The 17,168-nt window shown below is 40.0% G+C and overlaps 1 protein-coding gene across 3 annotated transcripts in view; it reads right to left on the bottom strand.

Annotated features, from left to right (window-relative positions):
* Positions 1-17,168, bottom strand: part of IFT122 (intraflagellar transport 122) — a 48,083-nt gene that overhangs the window by 28,757 nt on the left and 2,158 nt on the right. For 2 of the 3 annotated variants that reach the window (XM_074957571.1, XM_074957570.1), the window contains exons 3-13: positions 16,111-16,195; positions 15,497-15,575; positions 14,390-14,466; positions 13,789-13,855; positions 11,453-11,599; positions 8,570-8,645; positions 7,790-7,981; positions 4,542-4,680; positions 3,704-3,906; positions 3,114-3,251; positions 894-1,058 (exon numbers count right to left, since the gene is read on the bottom strand). In XM_074957571.1, coding sequence (XP_074813672.1) covers positions 894-1,058; positions 3,114-3,251; positions 3,704-3,906; positions 4,542-4,680; positions 7,790-7,981; positions 8,570-8,645; positions 11,453-11,599; positions 13,789-13,855; positions 14,390-14,466; positions 15,497-15,575; positions 16,111-16,195 — 1,368 coding nt within the window. Of the gene's footprint in view, positions 1-893; positions 1,059-3,113; positions 3,252-3,703; positions 3,907-4,541; positions 4,681-7,789; positions 7,982-8,569; positions 8,646-10,047; positions 10,216-11,452; positions 11,600-13,788; positions 13,856-14,389; positions 14,467-15,496; positions 15,576-16,110; positions 16,196-17,168 lie in introns of all 3 variants that reach the window. The other variant, XM_074957572.1, reaches the window with a different exon arrangement.

Below are 17,168 nucleotides of genomic sequence, written 5' to 3'. Positions count from 1 at the left end.
ATATTATATGGTTGATTAAATTACTGTGCGACAAAATTAGATCTTTTCCGCTAAGCAATATATGGCCTTCAGCTACGACAATTGATTATGTTATAACCTGTATAAATGTGTTTGTTTTTTTTTTACACTAGTTCTTTATGTTTAGGAATATACTGGTACTTAAAAGTTACAAATATTGCCGCATTTTTACAGCACTTGCTTTATGCTTATTAAATTGCAATAATTTTGTCTAATATGTTTCTTATATAGCTTGCTCATCACTTTTACTCATACATTAAATTAAAATCCTTCCACAAATGGACACTGGTTCCTAGCTATCAGAATCATTTAATCTTTATTTCTGCTTTCTGTCATAAAAAGAATCTCACAGGTCCTATCTTAATAATACTTCATGCTTTCTATCCAAGGATCTACCTGAAAATACTTTACTAACATTAATGGATTAGGCCTCATAGAAGGACTATGTTAAATTCCCTATCTGGGAAGTATTATTATCCCCTTTTATATTGGGCAAAACTGAGGCAGAAAGTGATTTAGGGTCTAATCCTGCTCCCACTGAAATCAACAGCAAGATCCCTGCTGACTTCAATAATCCAAAGGGAACATTACATGGCCCCAAGTGACTTTCTAAAGATCACAGAGCAAGTGCATGGACGAGGTGAGTAAAGAACACAAATCTCCTGGCTCCCACTCCCTTCCCTACCCTACTCATTAGACAACACTCTCTGAAAGGGGCACAATGTATTAATATCTACAACATTCCACAGTTGATCTATTTAGATTTGTATAAATTATTAAGGACGTTATCTACATGTAAGAAACAAAAATCATATTTTGAGTCCCTAGCAAGCTTCTCTCTTTTTTACAAACATTTAAAGGTTTTGATTTGTTACCTGGAACAGCAGCTCTTTGGTGTGAATATCATATACTAGACAGGTGTCATTTTCATCTACCACTGCCAACTTGTTTCGGGATGCACTCATATCCAGACAGCGCACAGCTGTGGATTGCTTCAACAGGACAATTGCAAAAAGATTGTCCACAAATATCTTCAGAATCTGGACATATTTGAAGTCAAAGTTAGTCAGTCAAAGTTGCAGTTACCAAAATTAGAAATAGAATAGTGCATATTAACTTTGCTGTTGAAAACAGAACTGTGATTACATATTATGAAGAAGAAATATTAAATATATGTAAGAACTAAAGCAGTTTGAAAATGCTTTCAAAGGTTTATACCCTTGCTTCTTTACAGTGTTCTAGATTGCAAACTAACGTAAACAAAATATGTGAGACAACCTAGATTCTGTGTCATTCTACCTGTAAAACAGTTACATTAATGCACTTATACTATGGTGATGAGCATAAATATAAATAGAACAAAGACTACATATGGTAACAACCTAAATATTTAAATATTTGCCATGCTGCACCCTTTTTGTAACCTCTATGCTCTATGTTAACTCCAGAACTACAAAGAAACAGCCTCCACTGTCACTTGTGTTGTACGACAGACTACAGTTTCCCCATTAATTAACTCAGATATGGTATTATTCCATTTTTTATAACTAATTTATTAACATTAGAACACATACAGTACTATATAAACATTTATTAATAATGATAATTAAGGCTAAGATTTTGTCACAGATATTTTTAGTAAAAGTCATGGACAGGTCATGGGCAATAAAGAAAAATTCACAGAAGCTCGAGACCTGTCCGAAACTTTTACTAAAAATATTCATGACAAAATGGGGAGCTCAGCCACAGGGTCTCCACACTGTCTGCAGAGGCTGGGCAGCTCCAGGGTCCCCCCGCTGCCCGCAATTACTAGGGTTCCCCCTCGAGCTCCGGGGTCCCCTTGCTGCCCGCAGTGTTCAGGAGCTGCGGGGGGCCCCCACTGCCCTTGGTCGCCGGGATCTGCGGGGTATCCCCATTGGCTGGCAGGAGTACCCCGAAGCTCCCGGCAACTGTGGGCAGCGGGGGGACCCTGCAGCTCCCGGCTGCTGGGACTGAATTCATGAAGGTTACAGAAGTCACAGATTCCGTGACTTCCGCAACCTCCATGAAAAAAAAAAGATAGCCTCAATGATAATATAATAGTGTATTTTAGGCAATTAAACTACTGAACAGCCTACAATCGATGTTACAATTTTTACTGTATCGATTTCTGCCAGATTCTCTATCCTTCCCTAAATCTGGTATTCAGAAGGTGGGATGTAAAGTTTTGGTAATATAAGGGTTTGGATAGCATCAAACTTTATGTGCGCTCTGTAAGCAAACTAAAGCTAAATATGCTACTTATATGGCTCCATTTATTTTAAATATAATATGAAGACTGATGGAAGTTCATTGACTTTGAAAAGCGTGACAGGGGATCCCATTAAACAGATAAATCGTGGGACACCAATATTTTACCACTCATATTCTTCTGCTGGTCCTGAGGTCCAACAGCAGCTACTAACTACTCTTCAGGAAACCTCTTAAGCCACAGTGCCATCTGACAGGCAATTTTACTATCTCATGGTCACATGGTTATCCCATTGATTTTCTACTGTATTAAGTGGAAACCCATCAAATGGATACTCTGCAAGGAAGTATTAAATGTATGCTTAATTTACAAAGAAACTAAGCACCTTTATATACAAATATCTTTTGTATTATTCTCTGCATTCGATATGGTTTCAGTGTAGAATTATGCACGAACTTGTCTGATTGACAGTGATCATCATAAAATTGCTATATGACAAATGCCAAAAGGTCCATTTCTTATTGGGGGAGTCAGCTGTAGTGGGGTTGTCAGCGAAGTCTAGAGAGCCCTTTTCTGTATACACACTTCTCTTGAGGTCCACCTATGAAGCATGGGCAATGGGGAGCAATGTTTTTGTATTCCAGGGTAACCTACAAGTGAGCAGCTAAAAAGAAAGAACGTGAGCCCACAGGCAAGAGATACAAATAAATGAGTTTTTTGATTCAGGATTAGGCTCAGCCTGAGCCCATGGAATTCAGGTTATAAAAGTCTTCGTTGCTTCTGTGGTCAGCCCTATGTATTTCTGTTCTCCTCAAAACAGTAAAACAGATTTTGCTCTGTACTTAAAAAGAGAGAAGTCAGTCACCTGGCCATTCTTCAGACCTACTAAGAGGCCTTCTCTTCCTGAAGGGCCTCCAATTACTTTAATGTAACGAATGAGAGACTCCATCAGCCACTCACGCTCTTTAACACCATTAAATGAGAGGCACTGTAGTCTTTTCTCCTAAAAAAGGATAAACAATTCTGTGATATACAATAAACTACATACTGGTAAATAGAAAATCATGCCACTTTAGTGGAATGTGTTCATATCTATCCAGATATGCCCATCTACACATGTACATACAAAACAAAAGACTGTGAAATATATGTAACATCAATCTAGCAGACAAAATATATTTTTAAAGATTTCTGATGGCATCAAGCAGAATATCAAAAAACCCTTTTCTAGCACCTTTCATCCCAGAGATCATTTTACTAGAACACGGCCATCAGTGAAATGAAACACAGCAGCTGTTTAACTGGTTTGAGATTACATTACAGTACACATTCAATTGCCTAACTGCATAATCCATTACAGTTTTTTCAGTATGCTAACCCTATTCTGCCATCCCCTTCAAACATGTGTACCCTTCTCTTACTTATCAAGACTATGTTTAACTTTCAAGTATGTACCTGGCATAAGATAATGTGATCTGAACATACAACCAGCAAGTTGCATTCAAATTTCTTTGCAATCTTTTCCTTCACACGGTAATGCATGTCTGAGGAGTCATCTGAATATAATTCATAAATCAGGATTTTGTCTGGCAGCTGGATTGCTAATCTGTTTTTGTAGATTGCAATTTTCTTTACAAGCTCTCTGCATTTTATTCTAACTGAAAAGAAAGAACATAAGAAAACATAGTAAGCTGCAGGGTGAATGAAACTGAAATCATTTAGTACCATGTTAAACCACGATTACAATTTAATCCTTACAAAACATTTCTACACTGAACAGTCAACCCTACTAAAATAGAGTCTGTGGCTCCATGTCAGGTATAAGCTACCCATACATGCCACTGGTTAGCAGTAAGTCACAAGTTACTACCATTCATTACTTGTGAATGATGTACTATGATATATGTTCCATTGTCCCTTCCCTGTTAAGAAACTGGGTGAGAATATTTTAAAAATTGTGCTTAGAAAATATTAGCACAAGTCTTTGATGCTGTTAATAAGAACCACTGAGAGAGAGAGAGACTGACTATTTTAATAGCTCTTCCCTCTCCTAATGACCTTTCAAATCCCCACTTCTTCCATTAAGTCCTTCTGTGCTGATCCTCCAGAAATATTTGCTCCATTTCATGTTTCCATTTTCACCCCATGAGCTGTATGCCTCAACCTTACCATCAGTGTTTATCAAAGACAGGAAGTTCCACGAGACAGGGACCATAGTTTGAACATGCTAACAGCTATTAATAAAAATAATAATGAAAATGAAGCCAAGACTTCAATATAAGTGCAACACTACCTTTTTGCTCAGTAATTAGGTGCTGGACAATAACATCAGTCATGCTGTCCCTGTAAGCATAACGATCTTTATAGAGTCCATGGACTGTACTGAAAATCAGCTGATAAAAGGAAATTGTTCCATCCTGGCACCCTATCGCCTGAACATAAGGAGAAAGATCTCAAACTCATACAAGAAGAATGATCTCAAAAACTACATGTGTCAACCAATGATAACTTATAAGCAACTACAAAAATCATGCATAAAAATTAGGGCTGTTGATTAATCACAGTTAACTCAAAATTAATCGCGATTAATCGCGGTTTTAATTGCACTGTTAAATAACAGAATACTAATTGAAATGTATTAAATATTTTTGATGTTTTTCTACATTTTCAAATATATTGATTTCAATTACAACACAGAATACAAGGTATACAGTGGTCACTTTATATTATTTTTAATTACAAATATTTGCACTGTAAAAACAAAATAAAAGTATTTTTCAATTCACCTCATATAAGTACTGTAGTGCAATCTCTATCGTGAAAGTGCAACTTACAAATGTGGATTTTTTTTTGTTACATAACTTCACTCAAAAACAAAACAACATAAATCTTTAGAGCGTACAAGTCCACTCAGTCCTATTTCTTGCTAAGCCAATTGCTAAGACAAACAAGTTTGTTTACGTTTACAGGAGATAATGCTGCCTGCTTCTTATTTACAATGTCACCTGAAAGTGCGAACAGGCATTCACATGGCACTTTTGTAGCCGGCATTGCAAGGTATTTATGTGACAGATATGCTAAACATTCATATGCCCCTTCATGCTTCAGCCACCACTCCAGAGAACATGCTTCAATGCTGATAACACTTGTTAAAAAAAAACAACAACACGTTAATTAAATTTGTGACTGAACTCCTTGGGGGAGAACTGTATGTCTCCTGCTCCGTTTTACCTGCATTCTGCCATATATTCATGTCATAGCAGCCTCAGATGATGATCTAGCACATGTTCATTTTAAGAACACTTTCACTGCATATTTGACAAAACGCGAAGAAGGTACCAATGTGAGATTTCTATAGATAGCTACAGCACTCAACCCAAGGTTTAAGAACCTGAAGTGCCTTCCAAAATCTGAGAGGGATGAGGTGTCTTTCAGAAGTCTTAAAAGAGCAACACTCTGATGCGGAAACTACAGAACCCGAACCACCAAAAAAGAAAATCAACCTGCTGGTGGCATCTGACTCAGATGATGAAAATGAACATGTACAGGTCCACACTGCTTTGGATCATTATCGAGCAGAACCCATCATCAGCATGGATGCATGTCCTCTGGAATGCTGGTTGAAGCATGAAGGGACATACGAATCTTTACCGCATCTGGCACGTAAATATCTTGTGACACCAGCTACAACAGTGCCATGTGAATGCCTGTTCTCACTTTCAGGTGACACTGAAACAAGAAGCAACCAGCATTATCTCCTGCAAATGTAAACAAACTAGTCTGTCTGAGCGACTGGCTGAACAAGAAGTAGGACTGAGTGGACTTGCAGGCGCTAAAGTTTTACATTGCTTTATTTTTGAATGCAGAGGTTTTCTGTACATAATTCTACGTTTGTAAGTTCAACTTCCATGTTAAAGAGACTGAACTACAGTACCTGTAATGGGGGAATAGAAAAATACTACTGCTTTTGTGTTTTACAGTGCCAATATATTTATTTTTGATTACAAATAAAGTGAGCACTGTACACTTTGTATTCTGTGTTGTAATTGAAATCAATATATTTGAAAATGTAGAAAACATCCAAAAATATTTAAATAAATGGTACTCTGATTAACAATCCGATTAATTTTATGATGAATCACAATTAATTTTTTTAATCACTTGACAGCCCTAATAAAAATGCATGACATTTAAATGAACGCTAAATCCCTTATGTTACATTCACCAAAACAGCGTACTGACTTTAGCCCCGATCCTGCTCACACTGTATTCAGTGGCAAAACTTCCATCGACTTTAATGATCCAGGATGAAATCCTATATGATCACGGATAAGGTTAAGTTTTTGTCATGGATATTTTTACGAAAAGTCACGGACAGGTCATGGGCAATAATGAAAAATTCACGGAAACCTGTGATCTGTCCTTGACTTTTACTAAAAATACCCACGACAAAATGGGTAGCCTGGGGACCTGGGGGCGGGGGGAAGACTGGGAGCTCCAGGGTCCCCTTCCACTGGCAGCTTCAAGCTGTGGGAGTCCCCCCTGCCTCCCGTGGGGGCCAGGAGCTCTAGGGATTCCCCTCTGCCACCTGTGCCAGTTGGAAGTTGCTGATCCCCCTGCTGCCTGGAGTGGTCAGGAGCAGTGGGGATTCCCCTTGCCATTGGGTCCCCCCCTGCCTTCTGCGGCCACCAGGAGCAACAGGGATTCCCCCCTGCCTCTGGGTCTTCCCTGATGCCTGCAGTGGATGGGAGCAGCGAGGGTCCCTCCTGCTGCTGGTGGGGAGCAGTGGTCCCTTGCTGCCCGCGGAGGCAGAGAGCGATGGGGGTCCCCTGCCGCCTATGGTGGCCCAGAGTCGAGGCGGAGAGCTGCAGGGCTCCCCCTGCCTCCGCAGGGGGCAGGGGACACTGCAGCTCCCAGCCGGCACTGGCTGGAGTACGGAGGTCTTTGAAAGTCATAGATTCCGTTACTTCAGTGATCTCCATGACTAAATCACAGCCTTAAATCATGGGACACTTTTTTTTTTTTTTTTTAAATCACCACTCTCAGCCTACTGATTTCAAAAGGAGTTCTGCCACTGACAGATTAGAGTATATATTGCCCCAAAAGGTTCTCCACACATTCTCCACAAGGCTCATTAGTAGAAATTCTGAACGAGGGACAGCCTACTTGCACATCTACTTCCAGTTATCCTATTGCACAGCCTCTACAGTCACCCTATTTCATATATAACATCAAAATTATTTTTAAATAAATCAGCTACCATTTTAAAAATAAAATGTAGTAAATGCCTTATGTAGGCCACTAAGCTTTATCCCCATTTATCACCTTCTTGTAGCCCAGGATACATTTCTCCATGACTATTTTTAACTTCAATGGGAGTTGAATGTGCGTACTCAGCAACATCTAAAAATTAGGCCACTTGTATTTAGCTGCCTCAGTAAGGATTTGAGTGCCTAAATTTAGGTACTCAAGTTTGAAAACTGTGGTCCTACCATATGTATCTAAGGTCTAAGAGAAAAGCGATAAAATGTCCCCTCTTACCACATATTTGGAGTCTGGTTTAACTTTACATGTCCACACCCAGCTGCTCTGATCCCCTATGGTACCGAGACGCACTCCATCCTTCGTGTAGAGAGATACTTGCTTATCTGAGCCTCCCATTAATATATATTCTCCTTTGGAAAAATAGCTAATACAGCAGGGGTCAAAATTCAGCACCCTGTCCTTCCCAATCTACAAGACACAATACAGAGATCAAAGAAAATGGTCATTTCATGTTTTCTGAGTCATGAAAAGTAGTTGGAAACTAGCAAGAGGATCTCCCCAGTGTACAGGGATCCTCAGGTGCCAAAGTTCTATCATACAGGCTCCTATGATACCACCATCCCTTCAGCTAGTGGTAAAGGCTTTCCTATATCCAGCAACAGCTGACAGTTGTAATAGCCCTCAGAAGCTGCTCTAAATTGCATCTGAGAACCAGCCTAGCCCAACACAGGTCTGCTCAGAATCAGGGTGATTTATAAAACATTAATGAGTCTCCTTCTCCTGAACTGTACCAAGGACTCCAAAGCTGCAGCTCAGGATCTGGGCCAGTAAACTGTCACAAATGTCTGCAAAACTAGAAGAAGTGACAGGAAGTGTCTCTGTTGGGTTGGGAGACACTGGAGCTGGAAAAGAGGATGGTCAAAAGCTTAGAGTAATTACCCTCATAAACCAACAGTATACAAGACACAATGTATATACAGAATATGATCAAAAATATTCAGCTCCTTCTGAGGGTAAATACGAATGCACTTTCCAAAGCATTAAGCTTCAACTTACCTGTTTGCCACTGAGCTGAAAAAAGGAAAGCCTTTGACCCCAGTCTGCTACAGCTAAGATGTCATTGTGCTCATCTCTAATATGTAGAAGAAACAGACAATTAAGACATGCAGTGCGCTGCAGTGATTTCTGTATAAAACTCATAAAAGCTACAGACAAAAAATAAGTAGGATGTCAACTACATTTAGCAAATAATGATTTTTTTTAAAAAGGCACAAAAATTGAGAGAAAAGCAAACATATCCACCCTAACTAGAATATTACTGAACTTTTTTTGTAGCCAGACAACAGACAGCTTTTTTGGGGGGGGGGGGGGGGGGGGGGAGGAGAGAGACGGGACGACAGAACAGAGTCCACCATTTCCTCCCAACACATTACTATGCCATGGACTGTTTGCCTCCAAAGACTTAATACATCATTTCATGTACTTCCACTGCAATTACGATCAGCCAAGGCTGATTAGCTAAGAGTCCCTGGACTTAAATATCTGTAGCCATATTCTGATCTCAGCTACAGTGGTGTAAATCCAAAGTCAATGGGCCTGAGTGGAGATGCACCTGATTTACATGAATATAATCAAGAACAAAATTTTGTTCTTGGAAGCTGGTAGCAGAGCATTCTCTGAGAAGGGCCTCAACTCTGGAATTTGGTAGTATACTTTAATGGACAGAGCCCTGGACTCAAACTCAGGAAACCTGGGTTCTATTCCCATCTCTGCAACAGGCCTGCTGCGTGACCTTGAGCAAGTCACTTCTCAAAGGACTTTACAAAGGAGTATCACCCCCATTTTACAGATGGGGAAACTAAGACACAGATCTACTGATGAACAGTACTATATAAAACAGCTAGGTATTATTATTACTGCTGGTCTGAGAGTTTGTTCACCTTAGGACACCACACAAAGACCATCACTCCTCCCATTCCTTTGCCTGAGGGAGAGCAAAGATGATATTTAAGATTGGTAGGGAGCAGGGATGGGCTGTAAGTAAATTTTTTATCATGGTTTAAAAATTGTGGGACTAAATTCACTGCTGGCACACAAAAAAAAGATGCAACTCCATCTAGTCAACAGAAACCCACCCACCCACACACCAGCACTGAATTTGGCCTTATGGATTTTGGGGTTCTTTGAGTTTTGATTATTTGTTTTGATTTGTTAATTACATACACTATGAGTTTTTGTAATCTATAAAATGCGTTGAACTATCTGAAGATACTGCTGCACAAGCCTGACACTAAGAATAAAAAAGAAATCAGTCTCATAAAAGATCCTGCTCAGTATTACTACTGTTGCAACTGGCATTCTCATCAGAATCTCTGGGCTCTAGAGACTGAGATATCTTCTCATTCCTAGAGGTGTTTCCCTCAGATAAGACAGAGAGGAGAAATAAATAATTACATATATAAATTGGGACATAAATGTAGATGTCTACGTTGTCTATAGAACAGTAAATTTTATTCCCTTGAAGTTTCACTCACGAGCTGGTGTCCCTAGGGCTCTCCTCTTCCTCATGTTCTTCTTCCTCTGTCTCACTACCCTGACTACTGCACGTGCTGGACTTCAAAACTGGTATTTCCTCTAAGTAGTTGTGGACTGACTCCTCCTCTTCCTCACTTGCTCTATGATTCCAGAAATTCTCCCACCTACTGTAATATTAATTGTTCATTCACATTCCCTATAGCTATAGTGAAACTATCATTTGAAAATCTATTATTCTAAGATAAACTTCACTGCATAAAAATACACAAAATGAAAAACCACGCCATCTTTCCTGGTATCCAAGCTGATTTTGCACCCAGTTTTTCCACTTATCAAAAAAGACAATAAAGTACAATTGCTATATATAGCCACCAAAGAGATGCACCCACCATTAATGTGTTCCAGCATCTCAACTAGTGTGATCAAAACAGTGCAACTCTATAATTAAAAAAAAAACAGGCAGCCTGGTAGGAGGCAGCTGATGTCTAGAAATAGGTGTACCTTGTCCCACAGGAATCTCAGTTTATCCCAGATACAAATCTCAGGGAGATGGGGCACTTGATCTTAAAACTCAAGTTGCCAACTATCCATCTCTTAGTCAAAATGCACTCCATTTTGAACTGCAGATAGCAGTGAGAAAACCAAAGGGGAAAAAAAAGAGAGAAATCTGCACCAATGAAGTTTGTGAAACCCCTTTTGGGTCACTCAAGAGATGGGGCAAAGCCTTCTTCAAGCAGAAGTAACATACATGGATTCTGATGTGTCATTGAGGGACTCCTATAACAAAGGCAAAGAGAAGGAAGAGTAGGATTGGGAGAAAAAATGGACTTAATCCTCATCTCATTTACACCAGTCTAAATTCAGAGTAACTCCATTTTCTTCTATGGAGTAATTCCAGATTTTTACAGATGTGAAAAGCTAGTCACCAGTGACGAGCCTCAGGACTCTGAGAGCTTGTCTACACTACCAGCCAGATCTACGGCCAGCGATCGATCCAGCGGGGGTCGATTTATCTTGTCCACCTCAACGAGAAGCGCAAGGGGAATCAACAGGAGAGCTTTCAGAGTAGCAGCCGTGTTAGTCTGTATTCGCAAAAAGAAAAGGAGTATTTGTGGCACCTTAGAGACTAACAAATTTATTTGAGCATAAGCTTTCGTGAGCGTCTCCCGTTGACACACCGCGGTAATTAGATCCAAGTATGTTGACTTCAGCTACGTTATTCACGTAGCTGAAGTTACGTAACTTAGATTGATCCCACCCCATAGTGTAGACCAGCCCTAAGTAAAATGCAGAAGAAACCCACTTAAGGAAGAAGCATAATGGCCTGGCCATGCTGTGATGTCAGGAGTCAATAAAACAAAGATTATCTGTTCAGCACAAAAGGGATGGACTTAAGAGGTTTACCTTGATGGATTCCAGCAAATTGACCATACTGGAGATAAAGAGCCGCCTGGACGTTCTATTTTGACTTTCTCTTCACCATTTTTATTCCTTATGCTGACAACGCCATTGAACATCCCCAAAGCAAGATATTGGCCATCATTTGTCCAGCTGATAACAAAAAGAAAAAGCAGCATGTCATAGAGGAAACTACTAAAAGTACAGTGTACTGAACCAGCGGATGATAGTTTAGAATGTGTCTCTGCGTAAGGAGAAAGAGTACTTGAATTTAGCCATTTACCCTGCGGCACTGTATAGTCACATTCATATTTATAGCAGGAACATGCAACCTAGCGAGAAACTCTTTGTTACACCTAGGTGAAAAATAAGTGCAAGAATAAAGAGAAAAAAGAGATATCAGCTGCTAACACATGATGGAAAGTTACATCTACATTATTTGTGAAGATTGTGTGTCCATATACCACACCATTATATAATCTTCATTCAGAATAGTGATCACATAGAAGAGACAATAGTGATGTTTAGCATACAGAGCACTGGACTGGAACTCAGGAGACCTGTGTGCTACTCCCAGCTCCACTACTGGTCTCTTATGTGACGTTGAGCAAGTCACTTCAACGCTCTGTGTCTCAGTTTCCCCATCAGTAAAATTGAAATAATGATATCTCCTTTTTTAAGGTGCTTTGAGATCTACTGATGAAAAGCACTACCTAAGCGGTAGGTATTATTTTATTATTTCCCCTGACTTTACCAGTTGAGTGTATCCTTTTGCCCCCAGATCAAATACATCACTTCCTTAAAACTGACAATGCTGCTGCCTCTGCAGGTAGAACAGTTACCAGTTTTCCAATTACCCTCCATCTACTCTTTCAAATGCTTCCTTAAAACACATCATAATCAATCCTTCCTATCTCTTTCTCCTCACCTTCCCTTACTTGAACTGTAGTGCATCGTTTCTCAAACTGGGGTCCACTGATCAACTCCTCCCCTTCCCTCCCACCGCCGCCTGCATGCTAAAATTCCGGCAGCGCAGCAGGGCTAAGGCAGACTCCCTGCCTGCCCTGGCTCTGCGCTGCTCCTGGAAGCGGCCAGCACATTCCTGCGGCCCCCTGGGGGGAGCAGGGGGTCTCCATGTGCTGCCCCCGGCTCAAGCGCCGACTCCACAGCTCCCATTGGCCAGAAACTATGGCCAATGGGAGCTGCAGGGGCAGTGCCTGCAGGGGCAGCAGAGACACACCCCCACACCTAGGAGCCGCTGCCAGAGGGATGTGCCAGTCGCTTTCGGGAGCCGCCAGAGGTAAGTGCCGCCCAGCCGGAGCCTGCACCCCTCACCCCCGCCTGCACCCCAACCCTCTGCCCCAGCCCAGGGCCTGCACCCTGCACCCAAACTCCCTCCCAGACCCCACACCCCCTCCTGCACCCAAACTCCCTCCCAGAGCCTGCTACCCCTCCTGCACCCCAACCCCCAGCCAGCACTAGCAGTTGAGCCCAGCACAGGGAAGGAGCCACTGGCCAGGACATCCCCAACTCTCCTTCCCCCCGCAATGATTTGCCTCTTTGCCGGCTGCTCTGGGTGCCCAAAATGACATGCGCTGCTGAGAAGGGGTGCATTGCTGCTCTTGTGACTTCCCTTTGCTTCCCCATCAGAAAGTCATTTTTCTGCAGGGAAGCAAAGAAATACGCAGGGTACATGAATTCTGTGTGCATGCAGTGGCAGAGAATTCCCCTAGGACTATGTATAGATGTTTTTGTATTATTAATATAAAGTTAACTTATAAGCATCAAATATCAGGATTGGGCTTTATCATCATCTGGTTGCCCCACACACCACAAAAAAGTCTAATTTTTATATATATATATATAGAGATTATAATCTTTCACCTGAGGATCACAAAGTACTCTACAAATATTAATAAGTCTCAGCAGCACCTCCAGGAGGTTATTACTGTATCAATGGATAAAGAAAGGAACAGAAAGGTTAACTGACTTGCTCAAGATCACACTGCTTGTCATTGCAAGTCAGAAACAATACAATTAAAAAAAAAAAAAGGTATACTGCACACATACTCTTCCCCCCAGGAAGAGGATAAGAGAAAGAACAAACAGTATGTAACAGATGCTGCTTATTGTACCAGTGGAAGGTGCTCAGATACTATAGAGATGAGGATGGCGTGATATAGGAACCTTTGGTTCTGCTGTAATCTGTTCTATAAACTCCCAGTTCATGCCCCTAATCATGGCTTCTGCATAAATTTAATGACATATACTTCTCTTTATTGTCATATTTTTATTCATAAAGGGAAAAAATCTGAATGACACATCTAGTGCTTAAAACTTACCTACAGCAAGTGATTTTACTGCTTGATTTATGTTTGGAGACTGACTTCTGCTCAGGAGACCACAAGCCTTAAAAACAAAACAAAACAGCCCCCAAGAAACCGACTAAGTTCATCATTACAAGCAGCATTCAGATTAGGAAAAAAAAAGGGAGGCTGATTTTAAAGATTTTACTCAGTGTTGGGAAGGGTCAATGTTTTGAACAGGTGCTGTTTATTCATATATGAAAGGAGTGGGGAATAAACATCTAAATATAAGAACTACAATGAAATATTTCTTAAAGCGGGGCAAAAAAAAATAGTACTATTGAAAAATCATATCACCATAAGATAACACACCTGAAGGCACTGGAGTTCATAACCCTTTTCCAACTGAGGGGCAGTGATTTTAAAAGTAAAATATTAAATTATGCTAAACAAGGTATGTTCTAAATTTTCATTTGTATACTCCATAGTGGAGGAGTAACATTTTATTTCTCCATTTCTTCATCACAGAAAAGAAAAAAACTGTACCTATACATTACTGGCTTACTAATGTTTAATTCTCTCATTTTAATAATGTTTACTGGCTCAATGAAAAACATCAAAGAGGAAGAAGACATACCAAAATCACTGGAGGAGCAGGATGCCAGTTGGTGAGTAACAGGATTGTAAGAAACACACTGTATAGAATCATTATGCCTAGAACAAAGTAATCATCACGTTTCAAACAAATCTTTTGTTTTAAATGCCACGTTTTCTATCTTTTATAACAAGATACCTTAAAGCCAAGCTTAGAGGACAAATATTACATAAAAACAGATCAAAGTTACACTATGTCAAATTAACATGTAATTAAACTAAGTTAAAAATAAACTTTTTTTAAATTAAGCAGTCTCTAAATGGAGGTTTCATCAGATTTCATCAAGAACTGGCTGCATTGGTATGAGGGCACAGGTGGATATTGGTTTGGGAAGCACTGTGAAAGAAATAAATGTTATTAGCCAAATTTTTCCATAATATGTATGCGCGCATCTCTCTCAATGACTTCAACAAGAATCATTCAAACTTATCAAAAAGCAGAATTTGGATTTGAAGATGTAAGATACTAGCAATTACATATCTATATTTCTTAATGACTTTTGGAAGACTGGTATTAATCTAATGAAAAACACCAAGAGAATTCCGTATGCACACAAATAAAGCAGGGCAGAAAAAGATGGAACTTCTTGGTGGAGGCAAGTACTAGCAACCACCTTTGGATTGGGCTTCAAACGAGAACTATTCTAATTTGGCTTATTTTACAAGACCAGGCTCATGTCTTGGACATACAGTACAAATAACTCCTGTTGAGACAAAGGCAGAATATGGCTCCCCAACACTCTCCTGACACTCCTCTGCTCTTCTTGAACTCCTGCAGCCTCTTAGCACAGTGAGAGAGACTCTCTCGTGCTCCTTCAGCCCTGCAATGTCTTCACAAGAGTAGCACCAATGCTTTTTCTAGCCCTCCCACTGCTCCCTCATTCTCTTAACTGCTTTCCTAACCCTCTCAAATATCTTTCTATATCTTGACTGCTCTCCTCCCTCATTTCTCCTCTCTCTACTAGATTCTTCTCTGACCACAGTTCACATTCCTTCAACTCTCCTAGCATCACTCACTTATATTAACAGCAGAAGTCCATAACCAAAGTATGTATTTAAAGGAAGCAATGAAGTGAATGGGTTCACTTACGTGTATTTCAGAATTCCTTCTAACTTTGAAGTCCAAATTATTACACTTTTGTCAGCAGAGCCAGATGCAAAACGCTTGCCTAGGGATTAATAATATTTTAAAACAAAACATCCACACATTTAATCATCACGTTTACTCCAAAAACACTCATCTTAGCAAAATAGAAAAAAGGAAGTACTTCGTAGATGTCTGAGCACTACAGGATCATGTAAGTATGGGTCCAGTCCTGCTAGTGACTCCATATGGTTGCACTTCTGCACCCACATGAAATACTACTGACTTCAACGGAATGCTGTACAGGTAGACCTCTGCTTTCACACAGAGCGCCACTAAAGTTCATGGGTTACATGGGTCTCTATTCATAGTATCAACTGCAGGATTGCGGCCTATGTTTTTAATATCCAGAGAACAGTAGTTTCTTCTGCAGCTAATATTTGTAAAGTGCTTTGAGACCCTGAGATAAAAGGCAGTGTTTAAATGCAAAGTATTATTATTAAAACAACCTTAACATTCCTAATTTTAAATTTACAACAAGAAAGGGATGAGGCCAATTACCATGCTTTCTACAAACTAACACAAAGACGGAAGCTAAGAAGCCCAAAGGTGTCACCTACCATCTTTAGCATAAGCCACACAGTACACTGTGTCCTTGTGACCTTTCAAGGGCTGAATTAAGGTTCCATCAGATGTATCATATACCTGTATCAATAAAAGGAAAGTGTAAAGACCCCAATCCTTCAGCAAGCTCCACGGGGACTAGAATAATTAGAACTAATAATTAAACAAGATTTGAGGCAAAAATAATTGTTTGTAAACTTTGCTTATTTGACAAGACTTTGTACATAGTCAATGTCACTATTTCTCATGAATAGTTCGTTAATTTCCCCTATTTAAGTCCACACAGGAAAAGGAGATAATTTTTATTTAAAAAACAGGAAAATGCAATTATATGACAAAATTTGGCAGGGAGATTTTGAAACAGGTGTAGTACCTGAAACTACTTTTAACTTGTCTTTTAAAAATGACTACAGTTTAAACTGATGGCATCCTTTTAAAATACTAGAACATACTTGCCTCTTTCTATGCACTGAGAAGCAGACATTACATGTAAGGACAATAGAGGTCACTGAATCATTTATATGAAAGTCATTCAATTCATATGCTGTTTTCAGATACCCACTTGGCCTGCCTGTTTCAAAACAACCCATTCCTTCCCTATATCAAAAACTATCACTTGTTCTTTGTACCACATCTTTTTAAACTGTAGAAAAAGTCACATGAAAGAGTCCCCATTAAAGAGATTAGTAAGAAATTTTAAAAGACCCCAAAAATATTACTACAGTTTATATAATGTTCCACAGCTATATTTTGGGGTCTTTTAAAATATATACAGTAACTCCTCACTTAATGTTGTAGTTATGTTCCTGAAAAATGCGACTTTAAGTGAAACGATGTTAAGCGAATCCAATTTCCCCATGAGAATGAATGTAAATGGGGGGGGGTTAGGTTCCAGGGAATTTTTTTTTTTGCCATACAGTACAGTACTATAGTTGGGAGGTGTCCCCGCCCACACACACACACAGCCCACTGGCACTGGAGACGCTGAGGCAGGCAAGGAGACTGAAGGTGCTGTACGCTAGGAGAAGCACGTTGCGCAGCAGCAGCTTCCCCT

Source organism: Natator depressus, chromosome 7, assembly GCF_965152275.1.
Source record: "Natator depressus isolate rNatDep1 chromosome 7, rNatDep2.hap1, whole genome shotgun sequence".
NCBI lineage: Eukaryota > Metazoa > Chordata > Testudines > Cheloniidae > Natator > Natator depressus.
The sequence above is the reverse complement of the archived record's forward strand: the minus strand, read 5'-3'. Positions and strand labels throughout refer to the sequence as shown.